This window comes from Oncorhynchus kisutch, linkage group LG11 (genome assembly GCF_002021735.2).
Source record: "Oncorhynchus kisutch isolate 150728-3 linkage group LG11, Okis_V2, whole genome shotgun sequence".
NCBI lineage: Eukaryota > Metazoa > Chordata > Actinopteri > Salmoniformes > Salmonidae > Oncorhynchus > Oncorhynchus kisutch.
Window position 1 is genome coordinate 77591463 of NC_034184.2, and position 22451 is coordinate 77613913.

General features: G+C 44.0%; 1 protein-coding gene across 7 annotated transcripts in view; it reads right to left on the reverse strand.

Annotated features, from left to right (window-relative positions):
- The window catches only part of LOC109898987 (thiamin pyrophosphokinase 1-like), a 156222-nt gene extending 134381 nt beyond the window's left edge, over positions 1-21841 (reverse strand). For 3 of the 7 annotated variants that reach the window (XR_004211765.1, XR_004211761.1, XM_031836351.1), the window contains exons 1-3: positions 21733-21833; positions 3612-5547; positions 1235-1330 (exon numbers count right to left, since the gene is read on the reverse strand). Coding sequence is in view for 1 of the 7 variants with exons in the window: in XM_031836351.1 (XP_031692211.1) it covers positions 1235-1330; positions 3612-3623 (108 nt within the window). In the remaining 6 variants the exon portion in view is untranslated. Of the gene's footprint in view, positions 1-1234; positions 1331-3611; positions 6677-21732 lie in introns of those variants that run through there. The other 4 variants (XR_004211764.1, XR_004211763.1, XR_004211762.1 and 1 more) reach the window with 4 other exon arrangements.
- Positions 21842-22451: the final 610 nt, after the last annotated feature.

A 22451-nucleotide genomic window follows, 5' to 3' on the forward strand; every position in this document is an offset into this window, starting at 1 on the left:
CAGCCTCCAGTATTTATGCTGCAGTAGTTTATGTGTCGGGGGGCTAGGGTCAGTTTGTTATATCTGGAGTACTTCTCCTGTCCTATCAGGGTGTCCTGTGTGAATTTAAGTATACTCTCTCTAATTCTCTCTTTCTCTCTCTCTCTCTCCGAGGACCTGAGCCCTAGGACCTGAGCCCTAGGACCATGCCTCAGGACTACCTGACATGATGACTCCTTTCTGTCCCCAGTCCACCTGGCCATGCTGCTGCTCCAGTTTCAACTGTTCTGCCTGTGATTATTATTATTTGACCATGCTGGTCATTTATGAACATTTGAACATCTTGGCCATGTTCTGTTATAATCTCCACCCGGCACAGCCAGAAGAGGACTGGCCACCCCACATAGCCTGGTTCCTCTCTAGGTTTCTTCCTAGGTTTTGGCCTTTCTAGGGAGTTTTTCCTAGCCACCGTGCTTCTACACCTGCATTGCTTGATGTTTGGGGTTTTAGGCTGGGTTTCTGTACAGCACTTTGAGATATCAGCTGATGTACGAAGGGCTATATAAATACATTTGATTTGATTTAGTGTGATAATGTTATAGTGTGATAATGTTATAGTGTGATAATGTGATAATGTTATAGTGTGATAATGTTATATTGTGATAATATGATGTAATAATTTCGTGATGACTGTCAGAGGGATGAATCTAATGACGATCATTAGTCTTAATTCCCATAAATCTGGCTGGCTGGAAGCCTGCCAGATGTGGACTGTTACAGTACATTGTGGTTACTCACTATACTGTCTATTTCATCGTTGTCAAGCTCAGGCTTTAAACACTGCTACAGATGATTTGTATACCTTCAGCACAGGGAGGTTAGATAATACTCAAGAGAAGAACAAACAGAAGGTTAAAAGGGATGTTTTGGCACAAAGCTCAGAGTTCGAGGATAGATGGACTGATTCTGTCTCAGTGATTAACTAGACAGACTGTTTGAGGACACTGGTTCGCTGGCTGAGTGACAGTTCATCAGGGACCCTGTCTGTCTGTGTGTGTGTGTGCGCGTCTCTCAACTGTCAGAGAGGATGTGTGTTTGTCCGAGTGTTATTCTCCCCAAATCCCTCAATGCACACATGGACCTTTCACTCTTAACCACCATCACACACACACACACACAGAGAAACAGAAAGGTGTAAATAACCTGACAGAGGAAGGAGAGGGGGAGGACATGGGAGGGAGAAGAGGAGGATTACCCGAAGCGGTTGTGTTTTGATCTCCTCCACCATGATGGCCAGACATTTAGTGAAGTCAGTCAGCTCCTGATCGGCTGTCTCTATCAACCGACACTTCTAGAAGGAGGAGGGGGGGGGGGGGTGAGACAGACAAACAGAGAGAGATAAACAGAGAGATACAGAGAGAGGCAAAAATAGCAAAACTACCTCTTTATTCTGTGAATAATGTGCGTCTCTGAGCGCTCTCAAACACACACTATGTTCCAGTGAATGCCCTTAAAAAGGTAGTTCATTCCAGGTGAGGTAGGCTCCATCTTATGCCCCCTTCACCCCCTGAAGAACACCGCTTTCCCTCCCTGCTCTCTCTTTCATTTATGTAGAGTTATGCACATCTCCTGAAACACCTCAAAGCCCCTAGATCTGTTACACAATTCTCAAAGATGAACATTACCATAGCTTGTGATTCTCTCTGAGTAACATTAGACTAAATACAACCGTATTCTCTCTAGCATCACCATAACATTATGCAGGCAGATCCTGGAAGGCCATGTGTTTTTGTTGTTCGTTTCTCTACTTAGTGATTGTCCAGCTGTCCAGGTGTAAATCCGTCTCTGATTAGAAGGAAAAGTTGACTGTGGGTCTTATCACCATGAGCGATGTACCTCATCATTACCTCATATCATTACCATAATGCAGAGAATAACGGCTGATCATTGTTAAATTGGTTCATTCTCCTGGAGGACAGAGAACACTGTGGTTCATTCTCCTGGAGGACAGAGAACACTGTGGTTCATTCTCCTGGAGGACAGAGAACACTGTGGTTCGTTCTCCTGGAGGACAGAGAACACTGTGGTTCATTCTCCTGGAGGACAGAGAACACTGTGGTTCATTCTCCTGGAGGACAGAGAACACTGTGGTTCATTCTCCTGGAGGACAGAGAACACTGTTATTAACTGGTTCATTCTCCTGGAGGACAGAGAACACTGTGGTTCATTCTCCTGGAGGACAGAGAACACTGTTATTAACTGGTTCATTCTCCTGGAGGACAGAGAACAATGCTATTAACTGGTTCATTCTCCTGGAGGACAGAGAACACTGTTATTAACTGGTTCATTCTCCTGGAGGACAGAGAACATTGTTATTAACTGGTTCATTCTCCTGGAGGACAGAACACTGCTATTAACTGGTTCATTCTTCTGGAGGACAGAGAACACTGTTATTAACTGGTTCATTCTCCTGGAGGACAGAGAACATTGTTATTAACTGGTTCATTCTCCTGGAGGACAGAACACTGCTATTAACTGGTTCATTCTTCTGGAGGACAGAGAACACTGTTATTAACTGGTTCATTCTACTGGAGGACAGAGAACACTGTGGTTCATTCTCCTGGAGGACAGAGAACACTGTTATTAACTGGTTCATTCTCCTGGAGGACAGACCACTGCTATTAACTGGTTCATTCTACTGCAGGACAGAGAACACTGTTATTAACTGGTTCATTCTCCTGGAGGACAGAGAACACTGTTATTAACTGGTTCATTCTCCTGGAGGACAGAGAACACTGTGGTTCATTCTCCTGGAGGACAGAGAACACTGTTATTAACTGGTTCATTCTCCTGGAGGACAGAGAACACTGTTATTAACTGGTTCATTCTCCTGGAGGACAGAGAACACTGTTATTAACTGGTTCATTCTCCTGGAGGACAGACCACTGCTATTAACTGGTTCATTCTACTGCAGGACAGAGAACACTGTTATTAACTGGTTCATTCTCCTGGAGGACAGAGAACACTGTTATTAACTGGTTCATTCTCCTGGAGGACAGAGAACACTGTGGTTCATTCTCCTGGAGGACAGAGAACACTGTTATTAACTGGTTCATTCTCCTGGAGGACAGAGAACACTGTTATTAACTGGTTCATTCTCCTGGAGGACAGAGAACACTGTGGTTCATTCTCCTGGAGGACAGAGAACACTGTTATTAACTGGTTCATTCTCCTGGAGGACAGAGAACACTGTTATTAACTGGTTCATTCTCCTGGAGGACAGAGAACACTGTTATTAACTGGTTCATTCTCCTGGAGGACAGACCACTGCTATTAACTGGTTCATTCTACTGCAGGACAGAGAACACTGTTATTAACTGGTTCATTCTCCTGGAGGACAGAGAACACTGTTATTAACTGGTTCATTCTCCTGGAGGACAGAGAACACTGTGGTTCATTCTCCTGGAGGACAGAGAACACTGTTATTAACTGGTTCATTCTCCTGGAGGACAGAGAACACTGTTATTAACTGGTTCATTCTCCTGGAGGACAGAGAACACTGTGGTTCATTCTCCTGGAGGACAGAGAACACTGTGGTTCATTCTCCTGGAGGACAGAGAACACTTATTTACACTAGTCATCATGGTGGGTCCTCATGGTGGGGTCCTCATGGTGGGGTCCTCATGGTGGGGTCATCATGGTGGGGTCATCATGGTGGGGTCCTCATGGTGGGGTCCTCATGGTGGGGTCCTCATGGTGGGGTCATCATGGCTGGGTACCGGTCTCATTGTCCAGTGGTGATGTTATACAGGTGGTTGGCCTCCCCACCTACGGAGACCTACAGAGACCTGCAGTAGACCTACAGAGACCTGCAGTAGACCTACAGAGACCTGCAGTAGACCTACAGAGACCTGCAGTAGACCTACAGAGACCTGCAGTAGACCTACAGAGAGATATTCATTTGCTGAAACAGGTGGTTGAATCTAGATAAGATGAATCTAAGAGTATTTGCTTGTTGTGTGCAAAATCTTTTATATTTTATTTACCATTGCTCCTAAACATAAAGTGTTACAATATATATTTAAAAAATTCACCCAACAATATATGCGGTTCCCCAATTGCCACTTTTAAATGGTATTCATGTTTTATGGAATTTGAAGCATACTGTTTGCAAACATCACAACTTACTAATGCTATACATATTGAACAGGAGGCTTTCAGAAGTCTGTTTGTGTCACAAGGAAAGACTTCAAAGGAGCGACAGAAGCATTCTGTCTCAAAGCACCTTGTTTAATAGAACTAATGCATTCAGCAGAGCGGGAGAGAGATTCCGTTTTGAACAAGCGCACGTGTCACGAGAGGGGTGTGTACTGGCAAACACATTGCAATAAAGAATGTAAAGATAAGGAATAAAGAACAGCTTCAAAAGATGCCGCCCCCCCCCCAACAAACAGCTGTGTTTGTGTAGAAGTGGAACAGCAGCCTGCATTCCCAGTAGGTCTCCAAGAGGACGGTTGGTTTAGAGAAGGTCAATACTATATCAGTACACACCTAATGTCCAGTCTTAGCTTTAGAATACATTTCATTTCCTTTGATTAATAATAGTGATGGTCACTGATATGGACATTCTACAGCAATATTAGTTGCATTTTTTGATACGATATCGATAAATATTGAAATAAAACTCCCGCACTACTATTTCGATGTTCACGTTGCTCTTTACCCCCACGGCTCTGTGGAGTCCACAACAGTTTGGCTGATTGGCTAAAGGGCCGGTTGTGAATGTTCTGGAAGCCAACCCGTCTGAATTCAACAGGAAGCCCATACACCTCTGATGGGCCATCAGAGGGCCAATCATGTATGATTGTATAGCCTGTACGAAGGGTTTTGTGGAACAGTCATGTATGCTGACTTGATAGCCTGTATCGAAGGGTTTTGTGGAACAGTCATGTATGCTGACTTGATAGCCTGTACGAAGGGTTTTGTGGAACAGTCATGTATGCTGACTTGATAGCCTGTATCGAAGGGTTTTGTGGAACAGTCATGTATGCTGACTTGATAGCCTGTATGAAGGGTTTTGTGGAACAGTCATGTATGCTGACTTGATAGCCTGTATGAAGGGTTTTGTGGAACAGTCATGTATGCTGACTTGATAGCCTGTATGAAGGGTTTTGTGGAACAGTCATGTATGCTGACTTGATAGCCTGTATGAAGGGTTTTGTGGAACAGTCATGTATGCTGACTTGATAGCCTGTATGAAGGGTTTTGTGGAACAGTCATGTATGCTGACTTGATAGCCTGTACGAAGGGTTTTGTGGAACAGTCATGTATGCTGACTTGATAGCCTGTATGAAGGGTTTTGTGGAACAGTCATGTATGCTTAGGGTTACTTTCACAAGCCAAGAGGAAAGATAAATCTTGCTCAATGATATCGATATGATAAAGAATGATAGATGTTGGTACCCGTCACTTATAAAGGAAAGAGATGAATACCTTTACTCCTGTGTGTGTGCAGGTACCCTGTTTCCAAAGGCTGGTTGAGAATGATCAGACATATGTTCTGTGTGCCTGGGGAAATCCAGAGAGAGAGAGAGAGAGTAGAGAGGGAGATAGAGAACATTACTTTAATTTGTTACACAATACCAGATCTATTCTGAAACAGAAACGATGCTTTACTCCCAGGTGATGTTATTGTTACAACGTTTTGCGTCTTCCTCAGGCATCCATATCCCAGGTGTTGGTGGAATGTCTTCCTCAGGCATCCATATCCCAGGTGTTGGTGGAATGTCTTCCTCAGGCATCCATATCCCAGGTGTTGGTGGAATGTCTTCCTCAGGCATCCATATCCCAGGTGTTGGTGGAATGTCTTCCTCAGGCATCCATATCCCAGGTGTTGGTGGAATGTCTTCCTCAGGCATCCATATCCCAGGTGTTGGTGGAATGTCTTCTTAACAAAGACAGAATTTTGCCAGGACTGTCTGGGATAGAGGTCTTCAAGGGTCCACCCGAACTCGATTACCCAGGACCGACCAGGTCGGGTCTGAAATTCTTTAGTTGACCCTCGGACCCGGGTTGGATCTGATGGTCACAGGTCTTGGGTATGTATAATTAAAACGGATTTGCAAGTAAGGGCCCGTACAGACACGAAAGTTACTGCTGCAGTAGAGGGGGAGAAATTGTCTTGTTTATGCTGCTGCAGCTGTTCATGAGAGAGGCATGTATAGCTTGTTGTTTTTGTCGGCCAATCACAAGTCAAAGCGGAACTCACCTCTGGCTCCTAATCATTTGAATGGAGTTGTTGTTGTTGGTGTGTCGGATGGGGGAAAGTGCTTTGATTAGCCAACCCAGCTAGTTAGCTAACTTGCTTAACTAGCTTTTCATCTCGGTTTTATGCAGTCAAAACAGGTACTATGTAATCAGATTAGACAATAAATAACTTAGCTTTGGCAGCTAGAAGTTAGTAACTACTGCGAGTCGGCTTGATTGGTGCTGTCTCTCTCCTCCTCGTACCACTCAGCGACACAGTCAAACACACTGCCCCTCCCTCTGCTAGCTCCATTCTCTCTCTCTAACAGCTTCAGTTAATAACATAGCTAAAAAATATACATTGGCAAGAAAAAGTATGTGAACCCTTTGGAATTACCTGGAGTTCTGCATAAAATTTGATCTGATCTTCATTTAAGGGGCGGCAGGTAGCCTAGTGGTTAGAGCATTTGGCCAGTAACCGAAAGGTTGCTAGATCGAATCCCGAGCTGACAAGGTAAAAATCTGTCGTTCTGTCCCTGAACAAGGCAATTATCACACTGTTCCCCAGTAGGCCGTCATTGTATATAAGAATTTGTTCTTAACGGACTTGCCTAGTTAAATTTATAAATAAAATTAAGGTATAACAATAGACAGTCTACTTAAACACAAAAATAATTAGATATTTTCATGTCCTTATTGAACACACCGTGTAAACATTCACAGGTCAGGGTGGAAAAAGTATGTGAACCCTTGGATTTAACAACTGGTTGACCCTCCTTTGGCAGCAATAACCTCAACCAAATGTTTTCTGTAATTGCGGATCAGACCTGCACAACGGTCAGGAGGAATTTTGGACCATTCATCTTTACAAAACTGTTTCAGTTCAGCAATAATCTTAAGATGTCTGGTGTGAACTGTTCTCGAGGTCCTGCCACAGCATTTTAAAGCGGGTTGATGTCAGGACTCTGACTGGGCCACTCCAGAAAGCGTATATTCTTCTGTTGAAGCCATTCTGTTGTTGATTTACTTCTGTGTTTTGGGTCGTTGTCCTGTTGCATCACTCAACTTCTGTTGAGCTTCAATTTGGCAGACAGCCTTACATTCTCCTGCAAACTGTCTTGATAAACTTCGGAATTCATGATAGCAAGCAAGCTGACACTCTAGGATTCTTCTTAACCTCATTGAGCATTCTGCGCTGTGCTCTTGTAGTCATCTTTGCAGGACGGCCACTCCTAGGGAGAGTAGCAACAGTGCTGAACTTTCTACATTTAGACAATTTGTCTTAACGTGGACTGATGAAGATAAAGGCTTTTAGAGATACTTTTGTAACCCTTTCCAGCTTTATGCAAGTCAACAATTCTTAATATTAGGTCTTCTGAGATCTCTTTTGTAAAAGAGACAAGGTTCACATCAGGCAATGCTTCTTGTGAATAGCAAACTCAAATTTTGTGAGAGTGTTTTTTATAGGGCAAGGAAGCTCTAACCAACATCTCCAATCTCGTCTCATTGATTGGACTCCAGGTTAGCTGACTCCTGACTCCAATTAGCTTTTAGAGAATTCATTAGCCTAGGGGGTTCACATACTTTTCCCAACCCACACTGTGAATATTTAAATTATGTATTCAATACAGACAAGAAAAATACAATAATTTGTGTTATTAGTTTAAGCACACTATGTTTGTCTATTGTTGTGACTAAGATGAAGATCAGATCAAATTTCATTACAAATTTATGCAGAAATCTAGGTAATTCCAGTCACTGTATATATATTTTCTGCTACTTCCCTCACACAGATCAAATCAGACTGGGTCTGAATCCAACCGGGTCTACACGGGGCCAGGTCTGGTTGTCCTCGGATCCAGGTCTCCATATTTAAAACATTAATTTATTCAGGTCCCGGGTCCATTTCAGAACAGCGTCAACTTTTTGGATCCCAGAAGACCTCTAGTCTGGGAGTGGTTTGAGTGGAGGGGAAAATGAGCTGTTATTGGCAGATAGATTTAGAACCATATAGATAATATTAAATTACTAGAGGGGCTATGTCAAACCCTCAAAGTTCCAGAATGTGGCGAAAATGGCAGCCATCTTGGTCAAAGGGAAATGCAAAACCAGTCAAATTGGAGGCATAGGTGATGCATTTCCTGCTTTGACTTAGGTCATGCTGGAAAATAAAAGGCATGCGATATCAGAAATCGTGTAATGCAATTATAGTCAACCTGAAATATTGTCATACTGTATACACTGAAGAAAAAGATAAAACGCAATATGCAACAATTTCAAGAAATTAACATTCAATTATCTGGCAAAAGCTCTGGTGGACATTCCTGCAGTCAGCATACCAATTGCACACTCCCTCAAAACTTGAGACATTTGTGGCATTGTGTGGAGTGACAAAACTGCACATTTTAGAGTGGCCTTTTATTGTCCCAAGCACAAGGTGCACCTTTGTAATGATCATGCCGTTTAATCAGCTTCTTGATATGCTGCACCTGTCTGGTGGCTGGATTATCTTGGCAAAGGAGAAATGCTCACTAACAGGGATGTTAACAAATGAATGCACAAAATGTGAGCTAAATAGGTTTTTTGTGCATATGGAACATTTCTGGGATATTTTATTTCAGCTCATGAAATGTGGGACTAACACTCTACATGTTGCATTTACATGTATTGTTCAGTATAATTATAGTTTAAATGTGTTTTGTACACTTTCTGTATAAATAGCCTCAAATATACATACACAGACCATAAATCTAAATCAGATTTATGGAGAGCTGTGAGTGTTATAATATGATACAATACCAGTACTTGTTGCATTTACTTGTCTAAGTCCTTCCATCAACTGATTACAGCTGTGGATTCACTGCATTGTCTGAATGGAATGTTGGCATATTGGCAGTTAAATTGAAAAAGATGATGGAATCATTCCTGTCAAAGTGAGCTAACACACACACACAATACAGAAAAATAATTCACTACACTGTTTTACACAGCATCTTATCACAGCCCTGGAAAACAATGACCAACTCCCTGACCAACACGGCTGACCTTTGGCCTTTGGCCCATCGTACGAAGGTTCATGGCCATTCTAGTATTCTAACTATGTGTGGAACTATTTCTTATTGGTCATGGTAGGTCAAATGGAAGGCCAAAAACCCCTCCCACAAAAACACACATCTTCAGGTGGTCTTTTTTTAAACTTTAGCATTATTTTTTTACAATTTCACAGTATTGAAATATAAAAACACAGGAAAATCATGTTTCACTACACTGGGCCTAAGTTAGTTTCAGACTGTGGCCAATAGGCTATTGTGGCCATTAGAGCATAATGCAGGCCCGTAAGTGGCCTTACAACAAAACCAATGGAGCAAATGCCATAACATTTCCACAGTGCCTTTAGTAAGTATTTATACCCCTTGACATATTCCACATTTTGTTGTGTTACAGCCTGAATTCAAAATGGATGACATGTATTCATTTTCTCTGACCCATCTACACACAATACCCCATAATGACAAAGTGTCTCCATTCTCTAGTTCAGGTCCCCCCCCCATCTACACACAAAACCCCATAATGACAAAGTGTCTCCATTCTCTAGTTCAGGTTCCCCCCCCCCCCCCACCTACACACAATACCCCATAATGACAAAGTGTCTCCATTCTCTAGTTCAGGTTCCCCCCCCCCATCTACACACAATACCACATAATGACAAAGTGTCTCCATTCTCTAGTTCAGGCTCCCCTCCCCCCCATCTACACACAATACCCCATAATGACAAAGTGTCTCCATTCTCTAGTTTAGGTCCCCCCCCATCTACACACAAAACCCCATAATGACAAAGTGTCTCCATTCTCTAGTTCAGGTCCCCCCCCCATCTACACACAATATCCCATAATGACAAAGTGTCTCCATTCTCTAGTTCAGGTCCCCCCCCCCCCCCCCCCCCCATCTACACACAAAACCCCATAATGACAAAGTGTCTCCATTCTCTAGTTCAGGTTCCCCCCCCCCCCACCTACACACAATACCCCATAATGACAAAGTGTCTCCATTCTCTAGTTCAGGTTCCCCCCCCCCCCATCTACACACAATACCCCATAATGACAAAGTGTCTCCATTCTCTAGTTCAGGTTCCCCCCCCCCCCCATCTACACACAATACCCCATAATGACAAAGTGTCTCCATTCTCTAGTTCAGGTCCCCCCCCCCCCCCCATCTACACACAATACCCCATAATGACAAAGTGTCTCCATTCTCTAGTTCAGGTCCCCCCCCCCCCATCTACACACAATACCCCATAATGACAAAGTGTCTCCATTCTCTAGTTCAGGTCCCCCCCCCCCCATCTACACACAAAACCCCATAATGACAAAGTGTCTCCATTCTCTAGTTCAGGTTCCCCCCCCCCCCACCTACACACAATACCCCATAATGACAAAGTGTCTCCATTCTCTAGTTCAGGTCCCCCCCCCCCATCTACACACAATACCCCATAATGACAAAGTGTCTCCATTCTCTAGTTCAGGCCCCCCCCCCCCCCATCTACACACAATACCCCATAATGACAAAGTGTCTCCATTCTCTAGTTCAGGTCCCCCCCCCCCCCCATCTACACACAATACCACATAATGACAAAGTGTCTCCATTCTCTAGTTCAGGTCCCCCCCCCCCCATCTACACACAATACCACATAATGACAAAGTGTCTCCATTCTCTAGTTCAGGTCCCCCCCCCCCCCATCTACACACAATACCCCATAATGACAAAGTGTCTCCATTCTCTAGTTCAGGTCCCCCCCCCCCCATCTACACACAATACCCCATAATGCCAAAGTGTCTCCATTCTCTAGTTCAGGTCCCCCCCCCCCCCCATCTACACACAATACCCCATAATGACAAAGTGTCTCCATTCTCTAGTTCAGCCCCCCCCCCCCCATCTACACACAATACCCCATAATGACAAAGTGTCTCCATTCTCTAGTTCAGGTCCCCCCCCCCCCCCCATCTACACACAATACCACATAATGACAAAGTGTTACCATTCTCTAGTTCAGGTTCCCCCCCCCCCCATCTACACACAATACCACATAATGACAAAGTGTCTCCATTCTCTAGTTCAGGTCCCCCCCCCCCCCCATCTACACACAATATCCCATAATGACAAAGTGTCTCCATTCTCTAGTTCAGGTCCCCCCCCCCCCCCATCTACACACAATATCCCATAATGACAAAGTGTCTCCATTCTCTAGTTCAGGTCCCCCCCCCCCCCCATCTACACACAATACCCCATAATGACAAAGTGTCTCCATTCTCTAGTTCAGGTCCCCCCCCCCCCCCCCATCTACACACAATATCCCATAATGACAAAGTGTCTCCATTCTCTAGTTCAGGTCCCCCCCCCCCATCTACACACAATACCCCATAATGACAAAGTGTCTCCATTCTCTAGTTCAGGTCCCCCCCCCCCCATCTACACACAATACCCCATAATGACAAAGTGTCTCCATTCTCTAGTTCAGGTCCCCCCCCCCCCATCTACACACAATACCCCATAATGACAAAGTGTCTCCATTCTCTAGTTCAGGTCCCCCCCCCCCCCATCTACACACAATACCCCATAATGCCAAAGTGTCTCCATTCTCTAGTTCAGGTCCCCCCCCCCCCCATCTACACACAATACCCCATAATGACAAAGTGTCTCCATTCTCTAGTTCAGGCCCCCCCCCCCCCCCCCCCCCCCATCTACACACAATACCCCATAATGACAAAGTGTCTCCATTCTCTAGTTCAGGCCCCCCCCCCCCCCATCTACACACAATACCCCATAATGACAAAGTGTCTCCATTCTCTAGTTTAGGTCCCCCCCCCCCATCTACACACAATACCCCATAATGACAAAGTGTCTCCATTCTCTAGTTCAGGTCCCCCCCCCCCCCACCTACACACAATACCCCATAATGACAAAGTGTCTCCATTCTCTAGTTCAGGTCCCCCCCCCCCCATCTACACACAATACCCCATAATGACAAAGTGTCTCCATTCTCTACTTTAGGTCCCCCCCCCCCATCTACACACAATACCCCATAATGACAAAGTGTCTCCATTCTCTAGTTCAGGTCCCCCCCCCCCCCATCTACACACAATACCCCATAATGCCAAAGTGTCTCCATTCTCTAGTTCAGGTCCCCCCCCCCCCCATCTACACACAATACCCCATAATGACAAAGTGTCTCCATTCTCTAGTTCAGGTCCCCCCCCCCCCCCCCCCCCCCCCCATCTACACACAATACCCCATAATGACAAAGTGTCTCCATTCTCTACTTCAGCCCCCCCCCCCCCCCCCCCCCCCCCCATCTACACACAATACCCCATAATGACAAAGTGTCTCCATTCTCTAGTTTAGGTCCCCCCCCCCATCTACACACAATACCCCATAATGACAAAGTGTCTCCATTCTCTAGTTCAGGTCCCCCCCCCCCCCCCACCTACACACAATACCCCATAATGACAAAGTGTCTCCATTCTCTAGTTCAGGTCCCCCCCCCCCCATCTACACACAATACCCCATAATGACAAAGTGTCTCCATTCTCTACTTTAGGTCCCCCCCCCCCATCTACACACAATACCCCATAATGACAAAGTGTCTCCATTCTCTAGTTCAGGTCCCCCCCCCCCCCCCACCTACACACAATACCCCATAATGACAAAGTGTCTCCATTCTCTAGTTCAGGTCCCCCCCCCCATCTACACACAATACCCCATAATGACAAAGTGTCTCCATTCTCTAGTTTAGGTCCCCCCCCCCCATCTACACACAATACCCCATAATGACAAAGTGAAAACATGTTTTTAGACATTTTTGCAAATTTATTGAAAATGAAATACAGAAATCTACATTTACATAAGTATTCACACGCCTGAGTCAATACTTCGTAGAAGCACCTTTGGCAGCGATAACAGCTTAGAGTCATCTTGAGTATGTCTGTATCAGCTTTGCAAATCTGGATTTGGGGATTTTCTCCCTTTCTTCCTTGCAGATTTTCTCAAGCTCTGTTAAAAACAATATTCAAGTCTTTCGACAGATTTTCAATGAGATTCAAGTCTGGGCTTTGGCTGGGCCACTCAAGGACTTTCACATTGTTGTTCTGAAGCCATTCCAGCGTTGCTTTGGCTGTGTGCTTGGGGTCATTGTCTTATAAGGTCGTTTGCACAGTTCTCATTAAGGATTTGCCTGTATTTGGCTCCATTCCTTGTCCTCTCTATCCTCATCAGTCTCCCAATCTCTGCTGCTGAAAAGCATCCCAATAGCATAATGATGCCACCTCCGTGCTTCACGGTAGGAATGTGTTAGACGGGTGATGAGTTTTGCCTCATTTTCTCCAGACATAGCGCTTTGCTGTGGGGATCTCCTCATGCTGGCGCCCCTGGGAGTTAGAGATCTTGATCACGCTAGTGGAGCAACACAGGCAGAAGAGGAGAGCGGTTCCCAAGAATAGGCGGCACTACATGAATTGTTTACGAGGTTACCATGAATTGTTTGAGGTTTAATATTCGATGTATTTTTTAAATATGCAATTAATTCAATAATGACTAAAAAAATACATGGCAATCATCCATTTTTATTGCCAGTAAGAAACTGCTAGCATTGGCTGCTAAACGCTGACAACTGCTAGCTAACTGGCAAGCACAAAAACAGTAATCAACTTTGGGAGTGCAGACCCCTAGAAATGGTCAGATCGCCCTCTAGTGGTGAAAATAAGAACAGCTGAAAAGGCACAGTCAAAGAGAATAATAAATACAAAAATGTAGGCATACTAAGACAAAAGAAATGTGAATAGTGTGTAAATAGTGCAGAAAATTAAGAAATGTATTAAAATGATGGAAGTGAATCCTGGAATTAAACTATGCAAATTAGCAGAAGCTGTGTGCATTAAATAAAAAATAAAATCTCTAATAAGCGCCTGTAGTGTTCTGTGATTTTAGCAAATAAAACACCCAATCTATTAAAATGTAACTTTGACATTATGTCCAGTAATACTAGCCTAAAGTTCTACAGGCTAAATTGTTGTTTTTATTTATTTTATTATCAACAGTTTTATTTTAAGACTGTTTTGGGAGGTAGGCTTTAAAATACCTTGCTTTTTATTACACTAACATCTCTATAGACTAACGTGGGAGACTCCCATCAAGAACAGAAGAAACTTTCTGTTGAGAGGATTCTTTCAACGACCTGTGAAGTTTCAGTACTGCGGACCGTTCTTTTGGGGATTTCTGTCTTGCGTACTGTTATGTTCTTTGTTTCTATAAATACAAAAACAAACAATTGGAAAAAGTCTGAAAAGTTATTTTCAAGGACTCTTACATGGGTGCTGATACAACAACAGTCAGTTACTATGGTTGAAGAAGTCTCTCTGTCAGTCATCTCTACATCCAGTCAGACTGGCTATACAATGTGATGTATCCTCTTAATGAGGATCTGTTGACAGGAAGAGAGCCAAGCGGTTTTCATAAACTCTCATTTACAGACAGCCGTCTGTCACACACACACACACACACACACACACACACACACACACACACACACACACACACACACACACACACACACACACACACACACACACACACACACACACACCAAATGACTGTGCTCAAGGAATTTGTGTTCATTAAAATACAATAGACCGTTCTCTTAATAAATATGCATGCTGGATGTGTTCTAACATGCAGTGAAAGAGGTTGTCCACAGGCTGTTGTTTTTACCATCTGCCCACAATGAGATGATCAGGACTCAGAATACCATGCTAATACTCCACATGGAATGCCCACGTGTAATAAATATGTAGAGCTTGTCTCAACTTAGAAGAGTCTGACTCATGAGGGGGATGGAGAGAGAGGGAGACAGCTAGGGGGAGATCAAGAAAGAGAAAGGTGGGAGAAGATGGAGAGCAGAACATTATAAAACTGAAGAGAGTTTTACAGTCTGCCTCTTAAAATAAAATACTTTTGCAGATCCTATCATTTCCTCTAAAAGCACACTCTGATGTGTGGAATATGGTATTATATCTTATATAATAACCAAATACGGTCAATTCTGCAAACAACAATGGGATAGAGGCATAGAGCAGAATGAAAAGTCTAGAGCAAAACCCTGTTCCAGAACAAATCACACACACACACACTGTGCACGGCACATGCACACACACACACACTGTGCACGGCACACGCACACACACTGTGCACGGCACATGCACACACACACACACACACTGTGCACGGCACATGCACACACACACACACACACACTGTGCACGGCACATGCACACACACACACACACACTGTGCACGGCACATGCACACACAAACTTACAGGCAGTGTATTGACAGTAGATAACAGGGATTTAGAAGATACCCCTGGACACATAACTACCTTCCTACCTGGGGTATGAGTAACTCTGAGCAACACAGAGAAAATAACACCTCCTGCCCCCCCCCCCCCCTTCCTCATCTCACACTTCTCTCTCCATCTCTCCCTTACAATTTCCTGAGTCGCCCCTCTCCTACATTTACCATCCCTCTTTTCCTCCCCCTCCTGAATTCCATATCCAACACATGAATACAGAGGTACAGAGAACACTGTGTTTATTACAGTTGGAACAAAACAGCTATCTTTTAGCCCTCTGATATGTACAGGACCATTCAAGTCAGCCTTATTCCAGACCATGATAATAAGTATATATATATATATATATATCTTGTTTTGCAACTCACAGAAACTCAGTCCAACTTTCTGTAATAGGGGACAAGACTTGGTCTACTGTGAATTGTCCCGAGTTGGACATTTTACATCTGCAGATCTAATCACTGAATTGTTCCATGCATGACGCCCCAATAGGCTAGACAGTACTGCTGCTTTTGTGTTCTACCTGGTGTCCCAGGTCTAAATCAGTCCCTGATTAGAGGGCAACAATGAAAAGCTGAGTTAGCGGCAGCTAGGCTATAGCCCAAAACTAAGAGGAAAAACTGAACGACTGCATTTTGCAGTGAAAGACTTCTGTAGGAAGGTCTATATGTGCCTGTGTTTTTCAGAGATAGATGGAGAGAGAGAGAGAGAGAGAGAGAGAGAGAACGAGAGTGAGAGTGTATAGCTAGCAGACAGTCTAAAGGAGTGAATTCCTCATCCATGACCATCCAGATATTCCCTCTTCTGCACAAGTACTCAACTGGAACAGAAAAACACATACTATCACTCCCTATACTTCCTTTCTTCAAAGTTGATCAAACTCTTCAAATAATCGTCAATGACCTAACATCTCTGACACCCAAAACTTTGAACACAAGTAGGCCTACCAACCTGATATCATAACCTCTCACTATCAAGGCAATTTCTCCCAATAAAATCACCTGTCAACAACATAGCTGTCAAGCCAAGTGGCAGACATTCTAAGTTATGGGTGTCAAACTCATTCCATAGAGTGCCTAGTATCTGTGAGTTTTTAGGTTTTTCCTGTCAATTAAGACCTAGACAACCAGCTGAGGGGGGACTCGGTGACATCACAGCGTGGGGATGAATGGAGGTAGGATTAAAATAATAAACAAAGGAGGAAAGTGGAACATATTCTAAATAAATATGGAGTGGGGATTGCACAAGCCTTCTGGGAGATCTGGAGAAGGAAAGTGAATGTGACGAGAGTGAGGGTGAATTCATTATGGTGGCAGGTGCAGTGATGACCGCCGACAAGGAGCTGAGTGTAGAGGGAAGCAGTGGGGCGAGGAAGGTTGGTGCCAAGTACTACGTGCTCTATTAGCTCAGAGATGGAACCTGACGAGAGTATGGATGTACAGCACATACGGAATGTATTCAGACCCCTTGACTTTTTCCACATTTTCTTAAGTTACAGCCTTAATCGAAAATGTAAGTTAATCTTTTTTTTTCCTCATCAATCTATACACAATACCTCATAATGACAAAGTAAAAACAGGTTTGTACAGCAAATGTGTATATAACCAAAACTACTGAAATATCACATTTTACATAAGTATTCAGACCCTTTACTCAGTACTTTGTTGAAGCACCTTTGGCAGCGATTACAGCCTCAAGTCTTCTTGGGTATGCTACAAACTTGGCAGACCTTTATTTGGGGAGTTTCTCCCATTCTTCTCTGCAGATCCTCTCATGCTCTGTCAGGTCGGAAGGGGAGCGTCACGGCACAAAATGTCTAAAAAACAGTTTTCTCTATGTCATTATGGAGGTATTGTGATGTCATTATGGGGTATTGTGATGTCATTGTGGGGTATTGTGATGTCATTATGTGGTATTGTGATGTCATTGTGGAGTATTGTGTGTAGACTGATGGGAAAAAAAATATTTAATTCCATTTTAGAATAAGGCTCAAATGTAACAAAATGTGGAAAAAGGGAAGGGGTCTGAATACTTCTCGAAAGCACTGTATACTTAACAAAAACATAAAACGCAACGTGCAACAATTTAAAAGATTGTACTGAGTTACAGTTAACATAAGGAAATCACAGTTGAAATAAATGAATTTGGCCCTAATCTATGGATTTCACATGACTAGGAATACAGATATGCACCTGTTGGTCACAGATACCTTAAAATAAAAAAAGTAGGGGCGTGGATCAGAAAACCAGTCAGTATCTGGTGTGAACACCATTTGCCTCATGCAGCGCAACACAAACTCCTTGGCTCTTCAATGGCTGTGCAAAGTTGCTGGATATTGGTGGGAACTGGAACACGCTGTCAAATACGTCAATCTAGAAGATCCCAAACATGCTCAATGGGTGACATGTCTGCTGAGTGTAGAGGCCATGGAAGAACTGGGACATTTTCAGCTTCTAGGAATTGTGTACAGATCCTTGTGATATGGGGCCGTGCATTATCATGCTGAAACATGAGGTGATGGCGGCGGATGAATGGCACAACAATGGGCCATGTGGTACTCTGTTCACAACTGTGACATCAGCAAGCCGCTCACCCACACAACGCCATACACATGGTCTGCGGTTGTGAGGCCGGTTGGACGTACTGCCAAATTCTGTAAAACAACATTGGAGGCGGCTTATGGTAGATAAATGAACATTCAATTCTCTGGCAACATCTCTGGTGGACATTCCTGCTGTCAGCATGCCAATTTCACACTCCCTCAAAACATCTGTGGCATTGTGTTGAATCACAACATTTTTGCAGCATGTTACTGTGCCCAGCACAAGGTGCACCTGGTGGGCTCTTTTATTTCAGCTCATGAAACATGGGACCAACACTTTACATGCATTTTATATTTTTTGTTCAGTGTAGTACCTGCGGTGAGGACCGCTGACTTCGGGCTTTGTCCTAAGGATGATTCTGGCCCAGTGGGAGTGAGATTTGTGGAGAGAATGGATCCTTGCATGAAGTATGTGGAGAAGAGATTTCTAGATGTGAGAAATGTGCAGGAGGGCATGAGACGAAGGAATGTGTAATATCGGTGGAGAAAATTGTGTGTGTTAGTTGTGGGGCTGGAGATCGGAGGTGTCTGGTGAGAGAAAGGCAGGTTGAGGTTGCCAGGGTTACAGTAGAGCAGGAAGTGTTATAAAGCAGTGAAGAGACTGGTAGAGGAAGATGGGTACAGGGTTAGAGAACCTGAGAGGTTTCCTCTGTAGTAAAGTCCAACAGAGACTGGTAGAGGAAGATGGGTACAGGGTTAGAGAACCTGAGAGGTTTCCTCTGTAGTAAAGTCCAACAGAGAGTGGTAGAGGAAGATGGGTACAGGGTTAGAGAACCTGAGAGGTTTCCTCTGTAGTAAAGTCCAACAGAGAGTGGTAGAGGAAGATGGGTACAGGGTTAGAGAACCTGAGAGGTTTCCTCTGTAGTAAAGTCCAACAGAGAGTGGTAGAGGAAGATGGGTACAGGGTTAGAGAACCTGAGAGGTTTCCTCTGTAGGTAAAGTCCAACAGAGAGTGGTAGAGGAAGATGGGTACAGGATTAGAGAACCTGAGAGGTTTCCTCTGTAGTAAAGTCCAACAGAGAGTGGTAGAGGAAGATGGGTACAGGGTTAGAGAACCTGAGAGGTTTCCTCTGTAGTAAAGTCCAACAGAGACTGGTAGAGGAAGATGGGTACAGGGTTAGAGAACCTGAGAGGTTTCCTCTGTAGTAAAGTCCAACAGAGAGTGGTAGAGGAAGATGGGTACAGGGTTAGAGAACCTGAGAGGTTTCCTCTGTAGTAAAGTCCAACAGAGACTGGTAGAGGAAGATGGGTACAGGGTTAGAGAACCTGAGAGGTTTCCTCTGTAGTAAAGTCCAACAGAGAGTGGTAGAGGAAGATGGGTACAGGGTTAGAGAACCTGAGAGGTTTCCTCTGTAGTAAAGTCCAACAGAGAGTGGTAGAGGAAGATGGGTACAGGGTTAGAGAACCTGAGAGGTTTCCTCTGTAGTAAAGTCCAACAGAGAGTGGTAGAGGAAGATGGGTACAGGGTTAGAGAACCTGAGGTTTCCTCTGTAGTAAAGTCCAACAGAGAGTGGTAGAGGAAGATGGGTACAGGGTTAGAGAACCTGAGAGGTTTCCTCTGTAGTAAAGTCCAACAGAGAGAGATGGGAAGAATATGTGCTTCAGTAAAGTGGGTTTCTTAGCATTCAAAGCCATGGTTGTCAACTCTATTGCAGAAATGATACGTAAATCACAGAAAATAGAGGTTGTGGTGGTAGCAGCAGAGAAGTACTTGGGATTGAAGTTTTACTGTAGAACAGTTGCAGGGGGTGTTGAGAGGCAGGGTTCTGTCCTCTCTGACTGTTGGTCTGGAGTAGGATTATATAGGGTTGAATAGTGGAATAGGGAGGGGGGGGGGGGGGGGTAGGGTTCTGTCCTCTGACTGTTGGTCTGCAGTAGGACTAGATAGGGTTGAATAGTGGAATGGGGGGGTAGGGTTCTGTCCTCTCTGACTGTTGGTCTGGAGTAGGATTATATAGGGTTGAATAGTGGAATAGGGAGGGGGGGGGGTAGGGTTCTGTCCTCTGACTGTTGGTCTGCAGTAGGATTAGATAGGGTTGAATAGTGGAATGGGGGGGTAGGGTTCTGTCCTCTCAGACTGTTGGTCTGGAGTAGGATTAGATAGGTGTGAATAGTGGAATGGGGGGGGGGGGGGGGGGGGGGGGGGGGGGGGGGGGTTCTGTCCTCTCAGGCTGTTGGTCTGGAGTAGGATTAGATAGGGTTGAATAGTGGAATGGGGGGGTAGGGTTCTGTCCTCTCAGACTGTTGGTCTGGAGTAGGATTAGATAGGGTTGAATAGTGGAATGGGGGGGGTAGGGTTCTGTCCTCTCAGACTGGAGTAGGATTAGATAGGGTTGAATAGTGGAATGGGGGGGGTAGGGTTCTGTCCTCTCAGACTGTTGGTCTGGAGTAGGATTAGATAGGGTTGAATAGTGGAATAGGGAGGAGGGAGGGGGTGTTAGAGAGGTTAATAGTTGGCAGGGAAATGTTCCCTTTCCCCAATGTTGTATTGACGTATCAAGAATGTAATGTAGGTGGCCTTGACAGGCGTCACACACCAGTACAGTAGGTGGCCTTGACAGGCGTCACACACCAGTACAGTAGGTGGCAGTGTATGCACCTAAAAGTTGGATGCGATCCACCAACCAAATCCTAAAGAAGAAGAGCAGCGTTCTTTACTAATTAGTGACCTTAATTCATCAATCAAATACAAGGCAGGAGTGAAAACCTGCAGACACCCATTGAATGAGTTTGACACGAGTTAAAGGAACAGGGTTCCCAACATTCTAATGACCTAGGCGTCGACATCCTCCTTAACGTTGTTTAATGGCGAGGCAAAAGAAATTAAAATAAGCATACCTTATTTATGAAACCCCCTTTTACACCACCACGCTACATACTAATCCCAGATGTTGTGTATGGAAGGCTGCATATAATGCGTTTGGACGGTAAAATGACTCCAGATCGCCCGACCGGCCTATACAGGGGGTAGAATAATCAACAAACACACCACAACGTGTCTGTCTGCTACGTTGTCGACAGCTCGCAACCTGAACTTTGAGATAAACTGGTTATTGTAGGCTCCAATTATCAATGTGCCTCTTAGTTTTATCAAGAATATAGCTGAACCATCAGCGGAAAGCATTCACAGAACAATAAAAATATCAAACATCTTGCAATCGGGCGTCAGCAAGAACAGAGATGCCGAGTTTGGTACTTATCTATTCTCACTGCTCTCCATAGGTTCATACAATTGTAACCCCTGACCTCATTTTATGAGGTACTTTTGAAACTCAAAATATGCGTGTAGTGATGCCCTGTTTTTCGTCATTGCATTGTAATTTATTAGAATAAATACACAAAAAAAAATGTTTTCACGCGCAAACGATTATGACAAGTAAAAGCACCACAAGAACGTCGCGGACACAGATCCACAAGCCTACGCCCACACATTAACGTTTTACTGTCAACACGACTTAGAATAATCATGTCTTGTTTTTTATGTGCAGGTTCATAAAATACTCACTGAGTCAAGTAACAGTATTAGTATGAGCTCCTGATCAGATGAGTAAATAGTCAACAACAGCTCTGGGTCTGACAGCCAGGACCATTTTTCAGCAAGACGGACCTACTCTGGTGGAAAAAGGTCCGTAGACTCTGTGATGGCGCCATCTATCGGTGGGCAAGAATATAATCAAGATAGTTCTAAGGAAATGCAGGATATGATCTTTTCGGTTTTAGGTCTATCTAGTCCAGAGAATTAATAATATATCGATGCCTAAAGGAGCTAAACACAGCAACAGTGAATACGGTGATTAAGGTCTCAACCCCTATTCATAATCAAATCAAATGTTATTTGTCACATGTGCCTAATACAGCAGGTGTACACCTTACAGTGAAATGCTTACTTATTAACCAACAACGCAGTTTAAAGAAAAATTAAACAAATAAATAAAACAAATAATTAAAAGTAACAAATGATTAAAGAGCAGCAGTGAAATAACAATAGCGGGACTATTACAGGGGGTACAGGTACAGAGTCGATGCACGGGGTCACCGGTTAGTCGAAGTAATTGAGGTAATATGTACATGTAGGTAGAGTTAAAGTGACTATGCATAGATAAACAGAGAGTAGCAGCAGTGCAAGGGGGGGAGGGGTGTTAATGCAAATAGTCTGGGAAGTCATTTGATTAGATGTTCAGTAGTCTTGGGGTTTGGGGGTTGAAGTTGTTTAGAAGCCTCTTG